This window comes from Hipposideros armiger, unplaced genomic scaffold (genome assembly GCF_001890085.2).
Source record: "Hipposideros armiger isolate ML-2016 unplaced genomic scaffold, ASM189008v1 scaffold_220, whole genome shotgun sequence".
In the NCBI taxonomy this organism is placed as follows: Eukaryota; Metazoa; Chordata; class Mammalia; order Chiroptera; family Hipposideridae; genus Hipposideros; species Hipposideros armiger.
The window spans coordinates 707,280-733,199 of record NW_017731570.1 but is presented as its reverse complement, the minus strand read 5'-3'; the positions used below and the strand labels follow the sequence as shown (position 1 = coordinate 733,199).

Below are 25,920 nucleotides of genomic sequence, written 5' to 3'. Positions count from 1 at the left end.
GACAGCAACTTGTCTGTTCCCCTTCCCCCAATTCCCCAGCGCTGTTCCCATCCCCCCAATTCCCCAATAAAAATCTTAAAAAAAAAAGTAATAAGAAAGGTGAGATAAATTCTAATGATATATTTAATCTGATCCAACACATCCAAAATGTCACTCTAACATGAAATCAATATAAAAAATGATATTCGTACCAAATCTAAAATTTAATATATTGATTTATATTCATTCAAAAGCAGTGTAAAAAACTAATGTCACAGTATATCTTTGAAATCTGATGTGCATTTTACACTTATGGCACATCTCAATTTGGGCTAGCCATATTTCAAGTGCTGAGTAGCAAGTGTGGCCAGTGGCTACCATATCGACAGTAAAAGTCTAGACGAGTCACCAGAAGGGGCCAGTGCAGTAAGTGTGAGACTTCCTGTGCTACATCCTACACTCAAGAGGGTCAGGAAAGGCTTCCAGGGAAGAAGTGACATCGAAACTGAGACTGAAGAATGACTAGGAGTCGATCAGGTCCGGGGTTGGTGTACATGCACGTCAGACAGAAAGACAAGTTTGTGAGATGGGAGAAAAGAAAGCCTTAGGACTGCAGAAGCAAGAGAGCATAGGTGGCACATGAAGCATGGAGCTGGAGAGAGAGAGAGGGGCCGGATGGGACGTCACCAGCATGGTCAGGCGTCCCTCCTCCACCCTAGGGCAATGGGATTGAAAGGGAAGGCTGTCAGTGCGGGATGTAAGATGAAGTAGATACCGTTATTGAAACAGCACTGTTGGCTACACCGATGAGAATGCAGAGTTGGGTGCTGGCAGAGAGGATGCATGGGGACAGGTGGGGCCTCCTGGGATCATCCCGGTGAGGGAGGACTGGCTAGACATTAGCTCACAGTGGGTGGCTGCCCAGATTGCCTCACTGCTGGAAACCAGGATTCCTTTTTTCATTTTTTCTAAAGCATATGCATATTTGCCCCCTCAAGGAGGGATCATCTGCATTTCCAACTGCTGGCAATGTCATTTGAGTTTTTTTCCCTCTCCAACCCATTTAGGCCTCCTGGTGAATGGATTGTCTGATTGAAGGAGGGGCAATACTATTTGAGACTTCTCTTTTCCACAGCATAAACCTTACCCCCAAAACAGTGCACTGCAGTTTGCAAGGCACTGTATTCTGCCTTGTGACCTGTTACCCAGCTGGAAATCTTTCTCTCAACTGAATAAATGATTGTTCTTTGCTACTTTATCTTGGAAAAACATCAAGGACATCGGACATTCACTGTAATTATTTTTCACTCATTTTCCCGTCTGTAAAATATGACTGGTGCATTTTAGCACTACTTTGGGTTTCTCTTTACCTTTTAATCATGTGCCCTTTTAATAGATTGGTCAGCCTTTTAAAAGGATGATTAAGAAATGCTTAATGCACAAAAGAATTAGAGCTATGCACAGCTCATGAAGCAGAAAGCGTGCTCTGACTTACAATTTTCATAAAAAGTTTGCAGAGATTTTATGTGCCAGAATGAGTAATATGATCTGCTCTAGGAACTCCCTAGCTTTCTGGCTCTGCAAAAGTCATTTTTTTGCCCTGATTCAAGTTTCTTAACCAGAAGGGTTACACCGAACCCCTCAGAGTATGAATTAGCAGAGTTCATCCAAGCCACATATTTCATTAGCACTGTTTAACGATGGCTTGAAATAACTTCCTACCTGTGCAGACATTGGGATCCTTGGCGCGCTCATTAGTCAGTGTGACTTGAAAAATGCTGTGTATCAACCACCAAATCAGACAGCTCGGGCTGTATATAAAAAGTGGCTCACACGTGTGTGAGTGTGTGTGTGTGTTTGATCTTTCCCCTCCCTGCCATATTCCCCAGATAGCTGCGCTCTCGCCATATGCCCGGAAACTCCCGAAGTATTCAAAGGCCATATGTGAATAATAGTGATGCAGGCTCACAGAGCTGAGCCTCAGCAGGGAAGAAAGTCATCATCCAAAGGGTCGGATGCTCCCCTCTTTTTGCCCAATTTACTATTTCTTCCCAGGCTGCAGTCGTATTCCACACTCAGGGCCTCTTACCAGGACGGTGAGAAAGCTGGAAGTGCTCTGGATACCCGTTCCTCAGGGCATGAAATAAGCAAACGCATGACTGCAGCACTTCTGTTTAGATTTAAGCATATGCGCACACCATTGGGTGGGGTGGGGGGGATAGAAGTCAGCTTGGGTTCTTTCTGCTCGATTTAAGGAGGTATCAATATTCTTTTCTAAAATATGCTTTTATTGTGGTAAAAGATACATAAAATGTACCATTTTAACCAATTTAAAATGTACAGTTCAGTGACAATAAGTCCATATGCAGTGTTGTACCACCAACACTACTATCCGTTTCTTTTTTACACCCCAAACAGAAATTCCGTTGTACCCATTCAGCCATAACTCCCCATTTCCCCTCCCCTGGAGCCCCTGGTAACCTCACATCTATTTTCTGCATCTATGACTTTATCTATTCTAGATATTTCATGTAAGTGAAATCGTACAGTATTTGTCCTTTGGTGCCTGGCTATTTCACTCAGCATGTCTTCAAGGTAGCACATGTCAGAAACTTCATTTCTTCTTAGGGCTAAATAATATTCCATGGTGTGTACATACCATGTTTTGTTTATTCATTCATCTGTTGATGAACAATTGTATGTTGTTTCTACATTTTGATTATTATGAAGAATGCTGCTGTGAACATTGGTGTATCTGTTTGAGTCCCTGGTTTCTATTCTTCTGGGTACTTACTGAGATGCGGAATGGCTGGGCCCAGTATTCTTTTAAACTGTTGCTCTTACATGATCAGTAAGTGAATGTTAAGTTTTCCGATGTACCGGCCATCTTTAACTCTCTAATCTCTATAAAGTCAAGTTAAAAAATAACTTAGAAACCATATTCATTGTAGAAGAGTGTGGAGAAGAAAAACTGACACATAATCTGATGACAAAGAAATAATCGCTGGAACATGTTGGCATATTCTTTTCAATTTCTTTTTGCCTATCAGGAGACATCTACAATAATACCTGTATGGGATATATTTTGAAAGAGGCCCCTTCTCAGATGTGTTGGCAGGACATAATTTAACTTTCTGTTCACTTTATCCTTCCTATACGCATTCTCCTCCTTGCCACCCCACCCCTACCCTCACCCAACCCCTACCGCCAATCCCAAACAACCCCAACCAAAGAAAGTGGTGGAGGGTCGGTACAAGAATGTGAAGTGGGGACCATCTGTGAGGAGTAGCTCCAATATCATTGTCAGTCACTGGAATGCTAAATTATGTGCTTTCTTGTTGCAGCTATCTGAAGGGCTGACTAAAAGGAAAATGCAGCTCTGCAGCAATATTCTGATAATCTATTGCAGTACGGCGTACATCACTGTCCATCACCACCTGGGATGCTCATCAGGACTGAAGAGGAGTCTCACTTTCATTACTGAATACGATTCTGTTCGACTTGGTATTTCCTTCGTCATCTCATGCCATTTCTTATGTTGGAAAGGAAGAATGCGGCAAAAAGAGAAAAATGATACATCCTCCATTTTTTTGGGGGGGTCGGGATTTGGGCACTTAAAATTTGATCATCTCTTCTGAATGTCATTATTTGATAACATTTTATTTATGTTACGTAAATATCATCATTGGATCAGTTGGAACTCCATGGATTTAACTGTGGATTCAGCTTCCATTGGACAACTAGCTTCATCTCCAGATTTCCTGCTGGTTCAGTCTAAGTGGCCATTCCTAATGCATTAGATTATCAAAAAGTATGACTTCTGTGAGTGAGTGGTGTTGGCGGTGTTTGTATACCAAGATGCATGGAGAGTTTGTCAAAGAAACTAAAACACCAAAAATGGCGAGCCTTTACCCTCCTCTGTTTCTTTAATCCGCTCTTGGAAGAACCACATTTTGATGGTGTAACCAGTAGTTACCTCTGGGCCAGGTTGGAAATGAAATCAATTTTTTAAACCACTAATACTTGCCAAGAAATCGCCTTATGAGAACGTGGTGTGTGTCTCTGACAATGCATGGTGCATCTAAATTGATCATTCATAATTTTATCTGCCCTGTTTTCATATTGGAGAGTGGCAAAAGCCTGAGGCCCCTGCACATTTCTGTTCCATATGTCCCCTGCATCCCCACGGCTGGGATGTGAGCAAGCCTCCGACTCTTACCATTCCCATACGTGCAGGTCTCCATGAAGATGCTGGGACTCATACACTTTTTAAGATCCACATGCTGTGCAACAGTGTAAGCTGAGACGTGTAAATGAAAGGTCATTTCTCAATTTTCTTTTAAAATGTCTCCAACATAGATTCCAAAGCATTTTCAGCATCAAACATGAAAACATTGATGAATGAGGAATAATCACAAAAGCTGTGTATCTGTATATAGCTCTACACAACACGTTTGTGGGTACAGTCATTATTTAAAGCACATGCCAGGGGAAAAGACCAAATTTTGAGGTCTTGTACATACAGTGACATGGTACTAAGGAGAATTAAACTCCTACTGCTTCCTCTGAAGATTAAAAATAATAATAATAAAGTGTTATAATGTCATAAAACTCATGACCAAGTCTGGCAAACATGTGCAACTCTTGTATTGATCCATTTTCCTGTCAGTGGAAGAAACCCTTCCACGTGTATGCAAGTGGGAGATGAAAATCTGCATTTTTAAAGGACAAACAGTGAATTTAAGCATGAGTGGCCTTAATAAATATAGTTGTCTTTCTTTGCTGCTGTGGAAAGGATTCTAAACAGATATTCCTGAAGTCTTGCATTGAATTCAGTCATTATTATTGCTTTTTAAAATGTTGGTGCAATTAACTCTGGACCTCTCCCGTGAGCCATAGCGATATTTAAAAGACAGACATCTTATTTTTCAGGAAAGACAAAGCTGTGTATGAGTTGCACTGTTTATCCTTGGTGCATTACGATAATATAGTTCAAGCAGGTCTCTTGCTTCTGGCTTTGTTCTTGTCGTAAGTATAGCAAGCTATGTAAAGCTTCTGTGTTGCGTAGACCATCCAAATACATTTGTGTTTAAAAGTTTGTCCTTTAATTATCAAAGGGGTGTAGGTCTTGACTGGAAAAATGAGCAGAGTTCTTTGCAAGCATATTGAGCACATTTTTGACACAATGTCACACTGAAAACCCAGGCCACAAAGGTGCCCCCATGACAGTTTGGGTGTCCTCAAACAGGCAGCCCTTACTGCCTCCTACAGCCAAGTCCTGACCCGAACTCTGCAACTCGATACTTGAAGTAGGAAGTAGGAAATCCACTAGGGAAAATAGGGTCCTCAAAACAGAAAAAAGTGACCAACTGTGTATAGTTAGCTATTTCTAAGTATGTGCCAATTTTGTCACTGCTATTGTTTGGGGGATCATTTTTTTTGCCCCACTTTTGTTGGTTAGAAATATTGTTGATCTTACCTTTATGGGGGCATATCATTTCGTCCCTGAAAAATTAAATTCTAACATAGTACCTTTTTCCATTTCATGTAATATTCTCTGATGTTTGGGGGTTACGTAAAATTCCCTTTTCATCTATTAAAAATAGTCTCTGGGTTTACAACAAACACTGTGATGTTGGGACGATATTTCCTTCGCTCAAACTTGAGCAGATTCCCCTTAAATCATAATGAAGTTGAGAAAAAAAAAAGACGTTGAGGCTAACATTTGGGAGAAGTTAGTGTTCTTGCTTAGTGCAAAAGCAGGCTTATACTTTATACCCGACTTGATTTCGATGTACAGTCTCGATTTTGTATTTAATGATTTTTTGTGTATCCAGTATGCACGTTAACAGCGTGTCAACTTTCATTTGAAAGTGGGTTTCAATTTACTTGTTAAACAGTGTTTATGACAAGACCTCAAATGTGTTGACATAAGCTCTATCTGAGATGTTTTTGTGTCGAGTGGCGTTTGAATGCTGCCAGGGGTCAGTGTATCTAATTCCCAGAGACCCTCGTTTGATAGTGCTTCTTGTAATATTTCTTCAAGTGAGTGGCATGTGGGTTGTGATATTGACCATGTGATTATGGACTTCGATATGAAAAAAAACAAAAAACTAAGGAACCCTCAGAAACTACCAGTGGGCATGTATTAGCCAGTCATTGTAACCTCGTGTCTAGTAGAAGTACGATGTACAAGGTATGTACAGTTCATAAATTTGTTATCCTGTGTATGAGAAGTTCTTTGTGCTGGTCACCTTATTTATATTCATCAAATAAACTCTGTTTCTTTCTGAAGTAAGTTCATTCCACCTCTAACACATGCTCCAATTGTGGTGGTTTCTAATCTTTTTTGGGTCATGGATCCCCATTCGAAGAACCTATGAACTAGAAGAAAGAAGAAAAACAAGTGGGGGCTGGGAGGGGGGGAGGGAATTGTGGACTAACTTTTCAAGAATAGCTAAGGCATAAATTTCTGTTTATGCGTAGCTGGATCTAGAGGTTCCTATTAAGAAATGAAGTCATTGGAGGTATCTCCCTTCCCCCTTCCCTTCTTCTTTCCTTGTTTGCTTTTCTCTGTCTCTCTCCATCCCTTTCTCCATTTCTCCTTTTCTCTGTTTCCTTTGCACTTGCCATGGGTTGATGTCAGCCTCTGCTAGGTTCTCTCCTCTTGGTGGCAAAGATGACTCCCAACAGCTTTGAGGGTTCTTGGATTTTAGGGAGAGCCCTTTTCTTACCCAGCATCCTTATCAGCCCCCTAAAGGGACTCTTATTGTTCCTTTTTGGATCATGCATACAATTACTTCATTCCAGGGAGTTGGGAAGGTGATTGACAGCTCCACTGGATGTGGGAGAGGCATTTTCCAAGGGGAAGAAAACGGGCTGTATTCTAAACGAGAGGGACAAGAATGCCGGGCATGCAGAAATAATAACTAGCCCTGTCATTACTTGGATCCACACACAAAATCATCCAGAAACATACAGAAAATTGTCCACAAAAGGGCTCACCAGTCTTCGCAGCCCACCTGTGGGTCACAGTGGAGAACCAGCTCCTGGTTTCTTTAAAGGTTTGAATTATGTTGCAGGAAATGAGTTACCAATTCTGAGCATTATTGAAATCAAAGAGTGATTGGTTATCAGAGCTAGAACACGTAATCCAATCAGAGCTAGATGCCATGTAATCCAATAACTTCATTTTGCAGTTGGGGAAACTGAGATCCAGCCAGAAGTGGTAAGTTCATTGCATACATGGTAAGTTCATTGCAATCCAAGGCTGTCCCCAGAGCTCCGGAAACAGGAATATGTGTCCCTGAAGGCTCCCCCAGGGAGGAGAACATGGGACAAAATCTCTCCTCAGTTGGCCCTTAACAACATAGGGGACATATCATTTGGTTTCTGTACTTGATGGACTCAAAGCCACCGGGTGTGAAATTCTCAGTCAGGCACATTTTGGGCCGACTAGAAATGCCCATTTCATTATTTGCCTTTTCGTAGAAAAAGAGCTTTTGTTGGACAAGAATGTCTTACCTCATAGAATTTCCTGAAGCAGCCGTCTTGCATCCAGGCCTGATTATATAAACCCAGCTGGCCAGACAGAACCTCCGCTGCTTTATCCACAATCCAGTGCTTTTGGTGAGAAAGGCACCAGGCCACACACCGCTGAACTCCACTGAAGTCAGTCCATACCTTAAGACAGACTCAATTGTAGTACAACCTGAGGTTTTGACCTTAAAAATCTACCTTGACTACATCTAGTATCTGTGAATTGCTGGTACAAAAAAACTGGAGAGACATTCTAACTTTTGGAACTGCTAATCCATAATATTCATCATGCTAGTAACAAGTAAACACAGATAAAACAAATAACTGAATGCTGAGTGTTTGCTAGGAGCCAGGCCATGGCTCTAAGGACTAATGTGCATCGACTCGGTTATTCCTGACAACAGTCCCATGAAGTGGGTACTGTCATGACCCACACTTTACAGTGAGGGAAATGGGGCCCACAGAGAGGACCACCAGCAGCACGTATTTATAGAGCATTTCTTTGGTACCAGCGTTGAGCTAAGTGCTGTGCTTATGTGAGCTCATTTATCCTCGCATTGATCCCATTAGCAGGTATTATTATTATCCTCACTTTACAGACAAGGGAAAGGGGGTCCAGGGAGCTTATGTATCTCACCCAGGGTCCCCCAGATGGAGCCAGGCTTGGAACCCAGTGCTCAGCAAGCTCCTCTGTTTCGGGACGCCTCAGGCCCCAGGTCAGATGGGAGGAGACGTATGAGGCTGGGGTTCAGGTCCCACTCGCACCCGCCCAGCAGGGCTACTGTGTTGCAGGTTTGGTCTCTACCATGCCTATAGAGCTCACAGAAGCTAAAAGGAATCAGTTGTTTCATCAATGCCACAAGTTGACCAATATTATGAGAGAATGGCAATGGATCAAGCCACAGATGAAAAGGGAGTCCAGACAAAGCGTAGTACATTGGATTTAAACGTGCTATCCATGGGCATGTCTAATTTCTTCTAAGTCCTCAGTGTCTGGACATCAGCACCTCTGACCTCCTAGGTGGGCATTCTTTGGTTTGCAGGGTGAAATACCTGGTGACAAGAGACTAGACAGGTGTCCCCAGGTGAGAGAGGGCCTTGAGTGCTATGCTGAGGGGCATGGACATAATGCTGATGGCTATTGGTTCTCTACTTCAGTGATTTCAATACAAGTTTCCTGATTTTTGCTATATCTGAAGGCAATATGTCATTATCATTAAGTCACTTTAAAAATTAAATGGGCTCACATTTTTATTTAAATAAGTGTACTTTAAGAAAAAAACACCACTATCATACATGAGAAAGAAGGATCATTTTCAGTACTAGAGACCATCAAATGTAAGAACAATAATAATAATGAAAAAATAATGAAAACAAAGTTCTGAGCCTAAAGCTTTCTCTTTATTGTTAAATAGTGAGGCTGGCAAAGATTAGAGAAGTGTTTCTAAGGCTAACCTGGAGATTTCTCTTTGTTACTGAATCAGAAAGATTGGAAAATGATCAATGGAGGAATATTTAATTGTGTGGTTCAGGGTTATTTAAGACTTTGTCTGTGAACCACCTAAAATCATTTCAAGGAGCCGCTTTGATCTCTGAATTTTAGGAAAACCTCCTGCAGGAACAGACATCCATCCAGCAATGGATTTTTAAATAAACTTTATTTTTAATAGACTTTAATTTTTAGAACAGTCTTAGGCCTATAAAAAAAAATGAGCAGGTAGTGCAGAGAGCTCTCATATAAGCTCCCTCCCCACACACACAGCATTTCCTCTGTTATTAGATCTTTTATTAGTACGGTGCAGCTGTCACCAATTGAACCGCCATTTGATGCATGGTTATTAACTAATGTCTATGCCTCATTCCGATTTCCTTAGTTTTTACCTAATGTCCTTTTTCTGTTCCAGGATCTCATCCAGGTACCACATGACATTTAGTTGTCATGTCCCCTTAGGCTCCTCATGGCTGTGAGTTGCTCACATTATCCTTGTTTTTGACGATCTTGACAGTTTTGAGGAGTACCGGTCAGGCATATTGTAGGTTGCACATCTTCTGGGACTTGTCTGATCTTTTTCTCATGATTAGACTGGGGGTATGGTTTATGGGAGGAAGACCACATAGATAAAGTACCATTCTCATCACATCATATCAACAGTAGGTACTTTCAGCAGGACTTCTGGCCTTGATCACCTAGCCAAGGTTGTACTTGCCAGGTTTCTCCACTGTGGTTACTCTTTTCCCCTTTGTAATGGATTTTTTTTTTAAATATGGAACGCTTCACGAATTTGCGTGTCATCCTTGCGCAGGGGCCATGCTAATCTTCTCTGTATCATTCCAATTTTAGTACATGTGCTGCCGAAGCGAGCACTGTGATGGATTTTTAAAGCACAGAAATAAATGAAGAAATCTCTACTTTAGAAAGAATATTCTGCTGGCAATGTAGAGGAGGCGCTAGCTAGAGAAGAAAGAAATTTGGAAAGCCTTTTGGATAACAATGGTTTGGATCAACAGCTCTGTTGTTTGGACCAGTTTTCCTCACTATGTGAAAATACCTTTGCCACCCCTAGTGTTGTCTTAGATTCCATGAGCACCTATGGCAGTAACAGTAGATGTGGGTGGTGAAGACCCTCTCCCAACCGCAGGGCAAAGCCAGCATTTGTATAGTTGAAAAACAGATGTTGTCTGTGTCAACACAATGACTTCACTTAGGGAGAACGCAGGAGAGAAACTTTGCATAAATTCAAGACAAAAACCTCCATGTCTGCATAACTGCAACTCACTGGGTAAGGATGTTATGGCTCTTCGAATTTGAAAGAGAAATATGAGGATTTATTTGAATAAATGTACCTGTTAGGATTTTTTTTTCTTTGCAAGTATCCCCCTCCCCCCACCAAGAAGAAAAGAACAAAGAACTAACGCAAGATACTTTGAGCAAAAATAATTCTATATAACCATATATACATGTATTGCTTCATGCAATAAACAGTTTAGAGGTAGTGGGTTTCAGGTATGGCTTGTTCCAGAAGCTGAAATGGCTTCTTACTCTGCTTTCCTTGGTTTTGCTTCCTCTGAGTTAATCCGTTCTCAAGCACTCCCAAGGTTGTGGGTGAAACCCCAGACCCCACCTCTCTTCCAAGGGTAGAAGTCATGTGCTCTTTCCTGCTAGGAAGGGAGCCCATCTCAATCGTATGGATCAAGGAAGGGGAAAGGGTGGATTCCTGAATAAGAGAGGAATGAATGCTGAGGAATCAAACATCAAGTGCACACAGCAGTATGACATGCTCATAGCAAAACCATATTAGAGGCTGGTTTATTTTTCCTTTGAGTAGAGTTTTGACCCATAGAGGAGCAGGAAGATGTGTGTTCAGCATCAGATTGGCAAGCAAGATACCTCAACTGAAATCTCCATTTTGTAACTATGTGCCTCACTTTCTCTTTGGGTTGCACGCCATCATACAACTGCACACAGCCTCTGTTTCTAAATCTAACCCATGGGGATTGTATGTCTTCTAACTACCTCACATGGGCTATGAGAGGATAAAATGAGACAATAAAGGAGAAAACGTTTAGAAAAAAAATTTTAACAACAAAAATCCCTCCATAACTCTGACAAAGTCCTAGAGTAACTTGTTTCAATTTTCAGAACCTGCATTCAGAGAAGGAATTCTTCCTCCTTAATTGCTCAGGTAGAAAGTATCGAGGTGAATCTATCAAACGACATTTGGGAATACAAGCCATTGAGAAGGAACCATTGCCACATGCCAAAACATGGATGAATCTCTCCCGATATTAAGTGAAAGCAGATGGACACAAGAGACCACACTGTATAATTCTATTTATATAAGGCTCAGAAACAGACAAAATTCATCTTTGGGGGTAGGAGTCCGTGGCTAACCCTTGGGATGTTAAAAACTGGTAAAGGCACAAAAAAAGGTTTCTGGGATGCTGGTAATATTCTGATTCTTGACCTGGAAGTTGATGATGTGGTTTTGTTCTGTTTAGGAACCTTCATCAGGCAATATATTTAAGATTTGTTTACTTTTCTTTCTGTATGTCTCCTTTAAAAGTTTATCCTAAAAAAAGGTACAGTTGTTAAACATTAATCCAGTTTCAAATTATAGAGGCTGGAAAACAAGTACTTGTGGAACAAATTTAGGCTTCAGATATTTCTTGCCTGGCCAGCACTGTGTCTTAGAAATTTTTGACAGGGCGGTAGTGGTAAGCTTCGAGTCTGGGAGCTTGGAGAAGTGTTAGATAAACTTGCCATTTCTCCAGGGTCTTCATTATTCTCTAAAAGGCCAACTTCACCCCACTGTGTTACCTGCCTGACCCCTGACCATATTTGAGCTCAAAGCCTCTGGAAATGTTAAAATCCTGGCTCCACCACGTCCCAAACAAGGGACCCTGGGCTGGTTACTTAACCTCTCCATGTTGATTTTCTCATCCTAAAATTATAATACTTTTCCTGAGAGACTGCTTTTTTTTTTTTAACAAGGATCAAATAGGCACTTAACACAATGCCAGCCACATAGTATATTCTGAACAAATGGAAATGATAGCTATTAGTAGTGGTAATATTATCATAAATAGTAAAAATGTTTAATGAAATAAAATTGATGGCCACTCACTGACTGCCAGCCATTCTCTCACAAGAATTGCTGCCAAGCTGGTCCTTGCTCAGATTCCATTTGCCACGTCAGGGTTTTCCTCGGCCACGTTTAATAACCAGTTTCCAGATCTGGATATTGGGGGCTATAAATTTCCCTGGTGACTGTTGCCAATGACAGGGAAGGAAAGACTTGTGTAATTACCACTTGTACTTCCACAAAACACATGCACTCAAGTCAAGAGCAAGGGTTTTGGACAATAAAGCACCGGGTTTTTAAAATGCAGGAAAGACCTGCTTGACTTGTATGATAAGAAATGTGTGCCTGGTGAGAAAAACAGAAAAAAAAAGACTACTAAGACTACTCCCAGTGTGGCAAAGCACCACTGGGAGACGTTGTACAGGACAGGACCCCTTCCCCTTCAATGCTGCACACATCTGAAGGAACAATTAAGGCTTTCGACTTAGCCAGGGGTTGGTTGGGAATCAGTGCCTTTGCCTGTGGCCAAAATCCATGGCCTTGGTTTTCAGTGTTCCTTTGGTAAGGCCTTTCTTGGTTTATTTTACAGCATGGTTGTTTGCAAATGATGCCAAACTATTCAACATCCTTCAAATACGGTAACTTAATGGGCTCTATGGAAATATCTCAAGACAGCAATGAGCTAGGACTTTTGGACATAGTAAGACACCATAGCCCCATTTGGAAATGCTCAAGGTAGTCCTTTGCAAGATGCTGGGCTTGGGTCCCACACTCTAGTTGAAGATGCTTTGGTTTCTGAGCATCCTGTTTTCAGTTTATGAGGAAGGGAATGGACGTTGGTTACAGGGAAGGAACCGTCTTGATTTTGGATTCTCCCCAAGCATTTGATTTTTGGAAAAAAGAAAATGGATAAGCTTAATTTCCCCCCCCCCCTACAGTGTCTGTGCATTAGCAAGATAGCATTCCTGCAGCAGGCTTAGGTTGAGTTTGTGTTCCTGGAAGGAGCTGTCCACATCAGCACAGGACCAAGGGGGTTGAGAAAAGTTTGAGCAGGTTAAGCCATGCTAGGAGACAGAATTGGAATTTCTTAGAATGACCAGTCCCAAATCTCCTGGACTTGCAGAAATTAGGAAGTCATGGGAGAAGAGTTTCTTCAAGAGTCTAATTCAGCTCGCCAAAGAAACCAAAATCCAACAAATCTAAAAGCTACCACTATGAATTCTTAAAGAAGGAACTCAGAGCATAGCATGTGGCATTTCTCAAAGTGGAGATGCCCTCCTGCCCAATCAATGAAATGGGGCTTTATTTTCCTTCCAACAATGATTTCATTGATGTGTCATATTTCCCCAAAACCAGTCAAAAGTGATAATGGAGTAGTTGACTTTAAATTACCAAAGACTCAAATAGGCAAAAAGAAATGAAAATTGGCTCCAGGTATTTGGAGGGGCAGGACCTTTTGCAAAATTGTGGAAGAGGGGTCGTTACCAGCCCTTTCTCCAGTAGACTGACTTTATGTACATATGCCCTTGGAATTGTTAGCTCAAAGCATGGATTCCTCCTGGCTGACCAGGAAGTCATCTCCTTCCCAACTTTGGTTCATACAACGTCACCTACTGTCAAAAGTAACAGCTGTAAAGAGTAAAGGGTATTTGACTGAATAGTGATGGTAGGTTCAAAGGTGAGTAGTTAGATTCCAGATTTTGTACAATTCAGAGATAGTTTATGTTCGTCTTTCCTCAGTCGCAACATCAGAGTAAATTACAAGATGCCCCCTAAACCTTTTTATGTGCTGCAGATTATCTCTGAAGCAAAGAAAGCACAAGCAGCATTTCTTTGTAGAACAATTCTCCCTTTATCCTCCCAAACTGTGCTTGTAGATATGATCAAATGTAACAGAGCTAGGTAAAATGGATACCACATTTGGAGCAAGAAGCTGTATTTTCCTTCAGCCAAGATTTTGGAAAACTCTGATGTCAGTTTGGACATTGGTATTAAACCAATCCATACAAATTCAGTCAAATGCAGCTGCAGAAATCTCATTCAACAGCCAGTCATTTTGCACTGAGAGCACCTAACTGGATAACTAGCCAATCAGTTTGTGCATTTGATTGGAATTTTGCAAGATAATTGTTTCATTTCCAGGTCTGTCTCTAGCTCGCCATTTGACCTTGTACTAATTGCTTAATCTCTCTTGGCTTTAGGTTTTCTATCTTGAAAGTGGTAATAATAATAATTTCCAACCACCTATCTCATCCGGATATTGCGTGAATTAATGGGGTCATGTTTGTAAGGTCCTAGAAAATTCTCAGGGGAGAAAGTTCTACCACTTTTGCAATTCTCACTTGTAATGTTTTAGAACTGTAGAAAAGAAGGGCTGCATTTAATCAGGCCATTATTACAAAGGGATGTTCTTTGCTTCCTTAAAACTAAGGAATGGATACCTTTTGAAGTCAGACCTTCTCATTACTATGGAACCTCTGATTCTCTTTTGTTTATGCAAGAACTTGGGACCCCTGAGGCAAACCAATCTTTCTCCTCTATTCAAACAATCCACGGTGTTCTAAGGAACATACCATGATTTCATGGCCACAGGGAATGAAATATTACTCAGATATTTCTGCTTCAGTAATACATAGATTGACTTTTGGGATCCAACACACTTGGGTTGAGTCGTGTTTCTGGCCCTTCCTGGCTGGGTGACTCTGAGTAAATCTCTCGGTCCTCCTGTCCTTCAGGAAAGTTGGGAGACTACCTTTAGGCAAAATGCTTATCACACTGCCCTGCACATTGTAGGTTCTCAGGAAACAGTACCTAGATCAATAGTACGAGTAATAGTAACTTCATTCTCCAGTGCCACAAAGAATTATAATAAATCCTAGTTCTCATTAACCAAAACCTAACTCATCAGAGCTTGTGCTCAACCAGAACCAGGCTGGCCACGCCATCCATTAGTCATACCCTCATTTTGTGAGCACTTCAGATTTAGGAAAAGGACAAATCAAAAGGAAATGACTCTGTGTCAGGGATGTATGCAAATTTTCATAGTGTGTTCTTCTCTCCTTACCGATCTAGCCCAGTCTCCTGACTTACCAGGTCCAATACTTCAGAGGAGCTCTGAATAGCTGACATTGACTGAGAAGGAACTACATGACAAGCATTGTGCTAAACACTGCAAATATATTTTCCCACTTAATAGTCACAGCAGCCTAATGAGGTAGGTACTGTTAGTAACCCCTTTTACAGGAAGGTCAGGGAACCAGCGTTTGGTGGGATTGTTAACCAGTGCCATATGGTTATTGAACAGAGAAGCCGGATTTCAATCCTCACTCTGACTTCAGGGTCCCATTCTAACCCAGTGCTGTCCAACAGGAAGTAATGTGAGCCATGTACATAATTTTAAATTTGCTAGTAGCCATATTTTTTAAGCAGTCAAGAGAAGTGGGAGACATTAACTTCAATTATGTATTTTCTTTAATCCAATATATTCAAAATATTGTCATTTCAACATAATCAACATAGAAATTATTAATGAGGTATTTTACAATCTTTTTCCATAGTAAGGCTGTGAAATTCAGTTTATACTTTGCACTTATGGCTCACCTTAGTTTGCACTAGCCACGTTTGAAATGCTGAACCGTCCCATGAGACTCACAACCACTGTCCTGGAGTATAACCACTGCACCACTGAGCGGAGTCTTTGAAGATTGTGTCATCCAAGTTTCTCACACTGTATTTACTGAAGAAGAAACTAATAGGAGTGGCCGGTTAGCTCAGTTGGTTAGAACGCAGGCTCATAACACCAAGGTTGCCAGTTTGATCCCTACATTGGCAGCTAAACTGCACCCTCCACAACTAGATTGAAACAAATACTTGACTTGGAGCTGATGGGTCCTGGGGAAACACACAGTTCCAAAATAAAATAATAAATTAAAATAATAAAATAAAATAAAAATATTGAAAGAAACTAACAAGTTTTCCATTTTTAACAAGGGAGACAAATGGGGAGGTTTAGAAGCATAGCAGGGCTTTCACCTATTAATTTTTTAGTCTCAATTTACCAAACAATTAAGTTGCCCTCAAAGGCGAGCTCCTTCCTGGAACATCCTGCTATCTGAGTTTTTACTTTGTTATATATAATGTGTACCTTTATACAAGTTGGTGCGAACAAATAGCTGTGGAAGGAATGCTAGACTGAATGAATATATTCATTACCATGAAAGAGAAAGATCGCGCAGGCAGGGAAGACGTGTGAGCTCCCTCAGGGGAGGAACTCCATCTGAGCTGTGCCCACCTCTGCAGCCCTGCGTGGGGCACAGTGCCAGGGACACCGGAGGCTTCCAAGTGATATTGATTTGTGGAATAAATTGATGAATCCACATGGGAAAATCGAATCACTTAAAATGTGTTTCCCAACGGGCAGAGTGACTCTAAGGCCCTTCTTCCTCGCCCCTGAGTATTTGGATTTCAATACCTCAAGTCAACCCCTGATGGATGTTAAATGTTTCCAAATGGAACAGCATTGGAGGGACCACAGAAATCAAGAGTCTACTTTTAAAAGGTAGTTGCTGACTTTCCCACTGATAGTCTCAAATATGTTGAAACCAGATGTCCCCTAGACATAGGTATAGGTCACAGGCTGCATCATCCATCACTCAGCCCCAGAGTGTTTTGTCTCCAAGGGAAATCCCTCCCATACTCTTTTTCTTGCCTGGTCCTCACCAGCTTATCCTCAAAGCACCGCCTGACTCACAAATGGGCTCCCCTCCCTCTGTGCACCATTTATACATTAGTGTGTGCTCCTCATGGTTTCTTCCTGGCCTGACAAGACGTTCTGTCTCAAGGAAACTGAGGATGGTTTCAGATCAAATCTCCTTTAGTCTCTAGGGGGACTGGTCCAAACACCAGCACTGAACAGGTATCTGCCGTTTAACCTTATGACTTTGCCCTTTTTAACTTAAATATTAATTTCCCTAAAACAGCCAAACATTGTTTATTGTCAGAATTCTTTGAATTGAGTGTGATACAACTCAACTCAAACTGATTTCATGGAAAAAAGGCAAGGAGGGTAACATGAGCCTCAGGCACATTTGGATCCAAGGTGAGAAGGCCAATGTCTCATTTTTTTTCTCTCTATTTCTGGGCTCTTCTTAATTCTATACTGCCTTCATTTTCAACACTGTTTATGCCATGTGGTCCCTTCCAACTCCTCACCTAGAAACTCCACACTTATAGCCAACCAGGTTAGCAACCTCAAAAAAAGACCATCAACCATTGGTCTAATCTGTGTCACATGACTCTTCTCTGATTGGCCAGGCCTGAGTCACATGCTCATACCTTGAATCATAGGGTGAAACCACCCCCACCAAATCAGCTGGCCTGGAAGGAGAGTATAGGTGAATCCTCAGAGGGCAATCAGGTGGTCTTACCAGAAGAAGGAGGGAGCAATGCTGGACCAGCAAATGCTCTAAGTGTCCAGATGAGCACTGCGATGACATATGTTTCCAGTGCTGACATAGTCCTTTATCTTCTTTCTTTAATAACGGGTCTGCTTTTCCTCTTTGCTGTGACTCCCACATACCTCACCGCATAGACTTAATAAGCATTACACTGCTCGTCATTATTGCACGTGCCTAGATACCCTGCTTTTTTGCGAGCCCTTGAGAACAGTAGCCATGGCTCATTCATTTCTGCATCTCCAGTGCTTTGCGCAATTCCTGGCACATAGTAGGTAGCTGGAGAAAGTTTGACACATAAAAGGAAAAAATAGATGGACTTCCTGGGAATCAAACTCCTGGCTTGAGGGACCCCATTCAAAGGTATGTTTGTAGTTTTATGGCCCAAGTGAAAACTCTCCATCGTAAACAGGATGTTTGGAAGCAAACTGAAGAATGTACTATTATGAGAATGCACAGCTGGGTTCAAAACAAACAAACAAACAAACAAATAAACAGAAGCAATCAAATTTTGGCCTTGTGACCACTTCATCAGGTATATGGCAATAGGAAAATGATTCTTCTCATGGTGACCCACTGGGTGAGAATCAACCCTTCTCCCTTGTTGGACCCCCTTAAGCCTTCTAGGGTGGCCAGTCAGCACAAGGACTCCCTAATGCTGAACTTGATTCTAATGCTCTTTAGCCCTGTTCTAAACCCACTGAACTAAGAGGCCACAGGCCCACTGACCTCACCCCAGCAGCAGTAACATCCAGGATACGTTTACAAACACATTCGGGGAGCTTCCATCTCACCTATACATTTGGGACTTTCTTATAGAGGCTGTTGAGGTCTAGCATCTAGAAAGTGCCTAGTAATTATCTGTTGACTGAAATGGACAAGCCAACATGATCTGGCATATACAATAATAATTTTATGAATAAATGAATGGTATACCATAAATGCTCCTTAAATGAGCGGCTGATGATCCACAGTTGATGATCCATGAATATATGTTGAATGAGCCAACAATACAATGAATGAATGAATGAATGAGTGACCTATCAGTCATGCCTACAGCCATTACTTTCCACATGTGTTACGCTGCTCTTTGGTGTATTCCTTTTAGTTATAATTCAATCCCAACAAATGGACTCTCGAAATTTATCGTTTGTTTCTATTTTCTATTGTTGGATTTTGAAATAGATGATGCTATCATGTGGATTGAGTTTCATTTTAAGTAGCAAAGAGATATATTCGAACATCCTTGAATGGAGCATGCAGAACAAGGGAGGGATGGTGCGTATGTACTGACTAATCTCTGTTATGACATATCTCCATGACTGAGAGGATCGTGCCCCTGGGTTTAGAAGAAGAGGGTTGTCCACAAATGACATGTGAGTAGAGCCATCGTGTTCCTGTATATACTCGGTAGATATATGTACCGGCTGGAATAGGTAAATTTAATCCTTTGCCATCACTCATTTCACTTTCCTGAATTCTGTGGTATTTCCAAAGAGTGACTGCTTTTCTTCTGGGTTAAGTAGAAATCTTTGCTTAAGTCAAAACCACTTACTTTAAAAACATTCAGCAACGTTGGGATCTTTTGCCCTGGGAGTATTTCTCGTGTTTTTCAAAGTCAATGAATTGTCACTTGACCCTAATGGACACTTAGAGAACATTGAATCAAGGATTAATCTGAGTGGATAAACGAAGCTTTTATCCAAAATCCACTGATTTATTGAGACAGGCTTGGGAAGTCATAACAGTGTCACTTTATTGAGCATTGATAACTATAGCAACAAAGTATACAGAATTTTTAAAAACTGGGATTTAATTATGCTATTTAAAATTATTTGTGGTCCCTTTTAAGGGGGTTGAGAATATTTGCATAGAAGAGTTACTCCAGTTAAAATTCAATAAGGTGTGAAATTGCTATGATGTGAGAACATTCTTGAAAATTTAAGAAATGCCGTCAGCTTCTTAGATGTGTAGTGCTTAGTTTGGTGTCAGGAAGTAACTGACTAAATAGCTAAATTCTGTCCTTTTCATTTAGATATTTTGCCATTATGTATCTCTCTTACTTAAAAAAAATTTTCCATCATTGGTTTGATATTAAAAATTCAGTGTTACCTAGCTGAAATTGACAAGGAGAGATGTTCATAGTCTTAAGTAGTCTTGAGATGCCAGATGCACTTTTCCTTTTAGGGCCCAGTTCATTTTGGTACTCATTCAAATGTGTCCTCCAGGTAGGCTCTCCAGGTGGTCATGGAAAGAGGACTGTTCATTGCTTCTTATCTGGAAGGCACAGATATTAGAATCTAGTTAGAACCTAATCTGGGTATTATCCAGTTGCTTTTGAATGAGATCTTATTCTTATGCCAGCTAGGTTCACAGCATGTCTAAGTCCAAATTTTTCAAAATATATTACAATTTTCCAGATTCTCCTTCCAGAGAAAGGAACTTAACTGAAGAGTTTAAATACCTGCTATTATATACCTAAAGGAGTATGGCTGTGTAATGGGTGGTTTGGGAACAGAAGAAATTATTAAGAATATCTAACTCAGATTTCCAAATCCAAATACATAGACTTAGGCACACGATATTGAAAATTGTAAACAATAAGTAAAGCAAGACAGAATAAAAATGCCAGCATTTTCACCTCTCTCTCAGCTAAGAAAGCTTCTTCCATGTTAGTAAAGGGACTTGTGTTTCCCAGAAATGATTCATCTGTGTTCTAGACCCAGCGTCTCGATGCCCAGCGGCCCACATAAAATATTGAATGGACAACAAGACTGACCATGCCAGCTGCCTTTTATAAGAAAAGACCAGTGAAGAGAAAACAACGTTTGAGAAGACTCCATCCACTTAAGGTAAGTCATGTGTGGGAGAGACCAAGGAAAAAGGGTGGATATATTTCGAGAACAAGGGAAGCATTTTTTCAAAAATAGTTTTTTCTTTATAGGTAAAGTATGTTGGTTAAGTCTCTGTTATTTAGAGTCAGATTACCAAAGTTCAAAGCCTTGCTTAGCCATTATGTGGCTATGGGCACGATCATTCATTCATTCATTTATTCTGAGAACTTTCTTTGTGCCAGTCACTGAACAAGAGAGATGAGATCTCTGCCCCCTGGAGCTTACGTTCTAGTGAGGGAAACAGAAAAACAAATAAATAAACATACATGCAAATGAAATAAGATAATTTTAGATCCTGAGGAAAGAAGAAAATCATACAGAGAATCATTGGCAGGGGAAACTGGGGCTGCATAAAAGTAATATGTACATTGAGATGCTGACCTAAATGGAGTGAGCGTACCCAGATCAGAGGAACAGATTTTTAGGCAGAGGAAACAGCAAATGCAAAGGATGCATTCTGGTGAGCCTTGCAGGCAGGTTAAGCTGTTTAGGCTTCCTCTGGTAAACCGGGAAGTCCTTGAAGGATTTAAGTAGGGGAATGATGTGATCTGAGCTGCACTGTTGGAAGAGAACCCTCACTCATGTCCTCATCAAGGATAACACAGAAGGAGCACCAGACCACGCCCTTTTCAGAGAGCAGGGAACTCAAAGGAAACTGCCCACACAAGGTCGGCCTTCAAGGTGGATGGCTGAGTACGGTTGCTGTGGTTTCTGCCGGTGGTGGTGGAATGAGGGCAGGGAAGTCATGGCTTCATAGTAAGCCAATTAATGAAATAAGGACACATCTTTGACAGCGCCCCTGCATTGGACTTGAATCAGGCTTTTCTGATGTGGCTGATTCTGCTGGTATTCATGTTCAGTGCTTAGTGGAGTGAACCAGGAGCTTTCCGGAAAGACTCTTCCCACTTCAGGAAAGCCTTGTGTAGGGGAGGCCAAGGGGAAAGTGTGGGCATATTTGGGGAACCAAGCAAACACCTTTATATAAAGTCTGGTGGTTAATCCTCTGCTATTTAGAGTCAGATTACTAGGGTTCAAGCTCTTGGGTTTGAACACTAAAACATCTTGGGTTTATAGAATCTCTTTGAACCTTTCCTTTTCTCCATGCTGTGTGCGTGATAAAAGGATTTACCTCAAGAAATATTAAGGATGAAACAAAGCGATGAATATAAATTATTCACACAGTGGCTGGCATCCAGCACATAGTAAGAGCTCAATAAATGTGACCAGCAATTATTATTATTATGTAATACTCATTGTCTCAGCACTTATTGGCCTCATCCTTATTGAATTCTGTCATGCAGACATGGCAGAGAATCTCATAATGGCCTCCCACATTTCTCTCCTTTTCTGGGATGCCTGACCCCACCCTCCTCAGGCAACTCCTTTGTCTCCAGATTTTACCAAGGACCCAGGGACAGACATTCTTAGTGTCGCAATAATCACAGCAGCTACTACCACGAACAGAGGTTGGATCAAAGCCTTCCATACATTACCTCAATTGTTAGAACATTCCTAATATATTCCATTTCACGTGTAGGAAATCAAGGCTCAGAAGGGCAAGTGACCCTTGTAGGGTCACTCGGTCAGTAAGAGGCTGAGCTGGGATTCAGACTCAGGTCTGTTTGAGCCTGATAATCCTTAAAACACAAAAAATCAAAGCATCCATTTTGGCCGCCCCCCTCCCCCAAAGCACTCTACTTTAAAAATAAAGGACTCTATGTTAAGAGGTCACTGTGATTAGACCCAGTGCAAGGAGAGCTTGAGATTTCCAAGGAGCCTCCTTGAGTCAGTTCAGTGTCCAAAAAATGTCCTTTAAATTCAAGGGAGCCTCTGTCCCCACCAGGCCAGTGGCCAGTGGCCAGTGGCAACACAATATGATGGTGTTGCTTTGACTATGGCCATGTGGTGGTGAGGAAGCCCCTGATCCACTTCCGGCCTCTTTGTCCTGTTTAGTGCTCCCCCCGGGGGCCTCTCACAGGCAGCCTGGCTGGTCTTGACTCTGAGGTGAAGGAGTAAACATTTGGGGGCTCTTTATTAGTTTATTTCAGAAGATGGAGCCTGTTTGTCCCTGGGACCCATCCCTGTTTTATGGCTGCCAGCCCTTCTTGACAAATTCTGACTGAAGAGAAAACCGCTTTCTACAGCGGATCATTAAAACACCACCATAAACCCAGGGCCATAAAATATTATTTGCCTGGCATAAAGGGGGGAGGGGGAGGAGGTAGGTTTTCCCAGAATGTCAACCGAGGCCTTGCTTTCTCCCACTGGGAAAGGCGGCACAGGGATGAGATGTTCATAAATTCCTTATCTTGCGCTCTGTTTTGTGAAATAACCCTGTTGGGAGAGCAGCCAAAAATATTGATTTATTTGTTCCACAGACTCAAAAGCATTTTTAATGAGCAGAGCATGGTGATGCCTTACCAGTGTGTCTGCAGATGACTCAATCTGAGTACATACACCCCAATGCACATACAGTTGTAAGGGGAAAGCTGGAGTTCCACAAACTGGAGTTCTGTGGGACAAGGACCTTTGAAGACAGAGGCATTGACTTCCTCCTTTGCACTGTCTGCTCATCACCCAGCCAAATCAACCAACACCCATAGTGGGACTTGCTCTTGCAACTGAGCCTGGCTTTCCAGAGCAGCACCCTCGACTGAAGGCTCAAAGTACATTTCCAGTTGGTTCCTCCTGAGATTTTCCTCTGGAAATAATCCTTTCATCCATGCATGCATTCATGTGGTCATTCAACAAATATTGAGTACCTACTAAGTGCCAGGCACTGGGGTTACAAGCCATGGAAACACTGTTGCAGAGCTCTTTGCATCCTCATGGGGTATAATTTCAGCACACCCCTTATTAATACCATGAGATGAAATTCACAATCCTTTGTCTGAAGTCCTTGGGGCCAGATAGGTTTGTCGGAAATTTTGGAATTTGTTTGAAAGATAAAATAGGGCATATGATTTATTTAGTTTACAAACAGCCCCAGTGAGGTCTGGGGAAGTACCCAGTAACCCAACACCATTCATATTTCTTCTGTGAAAAGTATGGACATTCACTCCAACTGAGATAAATTAAGACTATAAATGGTCTTGTCATGTCAGGTCTAGTTTTGCCACCAACGGAACTTAAAAACCTCTGTTTTCAGAACTGCTTTTAACAGAAGAGCAGGTACTGAGTGCTCAGTACCTGCCTGCCTGAACCACCCTAAGTGCTCCATGACCGTTACTGTGCATTCTCACCACCCCTGATTTTCAAGGTCATCCTTTCCATTTTCACTGCAGCCCTACCAGGTAGTCATTATATTTCTGGGGTTTTTTTGTTGTGTGATAGATGATTATATGCCTGTTTTTTATTTGTTTGTTTGTTAGTTATTGTTGTATGTGTGTGTTTAAAGAGGATTCTAAAGGCTAGAGAGCCTAAATGACTTGATCAAGATTTCACAGCTAGAAAGTGGCAGAAAGGGGATTGAAACTCCAGACGTCGGAGTTCTCCCCTTTAACCACTACCAAAAAACACCTTCCACTAGAGGAAAGACAGCAAAGCAGGAAATAAAACGTTGGGGCTTTGTCTACACAAACAAGCAAAGGTAATTGGAGAGCAACAGGAAATTATCCAGATAATTCAGAATATAGCAATTCAGAAAAAGGGGTGGGGTGGGGGGAGGAGGTTGTGGTTGGGTAGCCAGTGTTTCTGGACTGGCTCTATGGGTCGAGCAAATTCTTACACTAACAGCCTTTTCCTTCCTGGCAATTGGATCATCTAAGCTTACTGCCTGTGGGCACCCAGGTGCCCAGTGGCTTCAGCACCCTTTGGGAACTGCTGCATTCTTAGCCAACTCATTTCCTGCCACCTCTCAGTGCCTCGGCATGCGGTTGAGGAATGGGCGCCAAAAGGCATCACTGAGGTGCCTGCCCAGAGGCACATGTGCTTCCCTATCCAGAACAATCTCAGGCTGCAGTGGCTAGGCAAAAACAGAGTGGAGAGAGGAAACCGCGGAAGGGCGATGCGCCAGGCAGCGACCCCTCTTGCTTAGACCCTTACCTCCCATGGGCAAATCTCAAACTAGACTGGAAAACTCGGAAATGCCCACAGGTCGTTAAGTGGTCAAGGTCTCGAGGGGGTGAGGGGAAAGTGGACTTAGGAGGTGAAGGAGAGATGTCCCCAGGGGATCTGATAGCCTTCGGCTCCTCCTCTCTGAGGCTGCCTGTGCCCCTGGAGAAAGAAAGCAAGCCCCGCGGGCGCAAGGACATCTCATGCAGTTCATGGAAAGCCAACACTTGCCATTTGGGTACGACCGGCAAAGGAAGCCAGGGCTGGTGGAGAGGTCCAGTCAGCTGGGACAAAGACGGACCAGGAAAGGGTTCCGAAAGGTGGGACAGCGTCGCCAGAACCTCTCCCTGCGCATGCTTGGGTGGTCAGCCAGAGGTAGGATTGGGGTACGGAAGTAATAAAACAGAACAAAACAGCCACCACCCTGAAGTACCCAGGCTACGGATTTTGCACCTAAGGTCAAGTGCATGCCAGATGAATGTCGAAAAGTGTGTGTGTGTGTGTGTGTGTGTGTGTGTGTGTGTGTGTGTGTGTGTGTGTGTGTGTGTCTTCCACCTGGAATGTCTGGAGAATGGGGGAGAATCGAGAACAAGAATTGCGCTCCAGTGTGAGGCACTGCTTGGCGGGCTGCAGGTGGGGGGCACACATCCACCAACCCCGCCCCGCCTGAGTCCCAACAACCACAGGTGTCTGGAATTGTCTAGAATTTCCATTGCCAGAAACCCGGTTTTGCCGAACTTCGCAGGCTTCTCACCTGAGGGCACCCGACAAGATCCACCCGGCCAGATCTCGCGTCGCATCTGGATACGCTGGGTCTCAGTCAGATGCTGAATCACGCACCCCAGTACCCAAATCTACACTGGGGGTTTTGCAGGATGTGTGCGCCTACTCTATTCTCCAGCCCAAGGGCTTAGGGACCCTCCCCCAGGGGTAAGAACGGGGAGGAGGTCCTCCAAGATGTTCCGTGCCAGAGCAGCAGTCCTGGTGCAGCTGCAGTGGAAGCGGCCTGGGACAGGCGAGCCAAGGGATCCAGCCTGGAAAGTTGGGGTTCAGCCTCCCGCGGGTCCGCGGCTTTGGAAGGAGCGCAGAGCCGGGCGGCGTGAAAGCAGCGGCTGCGGAGTGGACCTCTCTCTTTGGGCAGATGCCTGGGGGGATGGGGAGCCGAGAGAAGGGGGCTCGAGCAGGGAGTGTATCCCGCCCCCCTACACCCCAGCCCGTGGTACGGCTTTAAAATCCTGCGAAGTTTGTCATAGGCCGGACTCAATACGCATGCGCATAGGCAAAGTGGAGTTTTGTGTTTTTTTCTCCCCCCCCTTTCCCTCTCTTTTCAGCAGCCTTTGGTTCTGCAACTTAATTTTTTTTTTTCTCTGAGAACACTCGGGGAAAGAGGATTCCGGAGAGAGGGAGGGAGGGAGGGAG

At 42.6% G+C, this 25,920-nt stretch overlaps 1 protein-coding gene and 1 long non-coding RNA gene across 15 annotated transcripts in view; one reads left to right on the top strand and one right to left on the bottom strand.

Moving 5' to 3' along the window:
- ERC2 (ELKS/RAB6-interacting/CAST family member 2) overlaps positions 1-6,276 on the top strand; it is a 974,141-nt gene extending 967,865 nt beyond the window's left edge. For 11 of the 14 annotated variants that reach the window (XM_019654364.1, XM_019654359.1, XM_019654363.1 and 8 more), the window contains one exon: positions 3,324-6,276. In XM_019654364.1, coding sequence (XP_019509909.1) covers positions 3,324-3,617 — 294 coding nt within the window. In that variant the 3' untranslated portion in view covers positions 3,618-6,276. The remainder of the gene's footprint in view (positions 1-3,323) is intronic. The other 3 variants (XR_002125344.1, XR_002125343.1, XM_019654365.1) reach the window with 2 other exon arrangements.
- A 13,016-nt stretch (positions 6,277-19,292) lies between these two features.
- On the bottom strand, positions 19,293-25,754 carry LOC109389082 (uncharacterized). Its single transcript, XR_002125342.1, has 2 exons — positions 25,256-25,754; positions 19,293-19,831 (listed from the first exon to the last, which is right to left on the bottom strand). It is a non-coding gene; the product is annotated as an uncharacterized LOC109389082 (long non-coding RNA).
- Between the last annotated feature and the right edge of the window lie 166 nt (positions 25,755-25,920).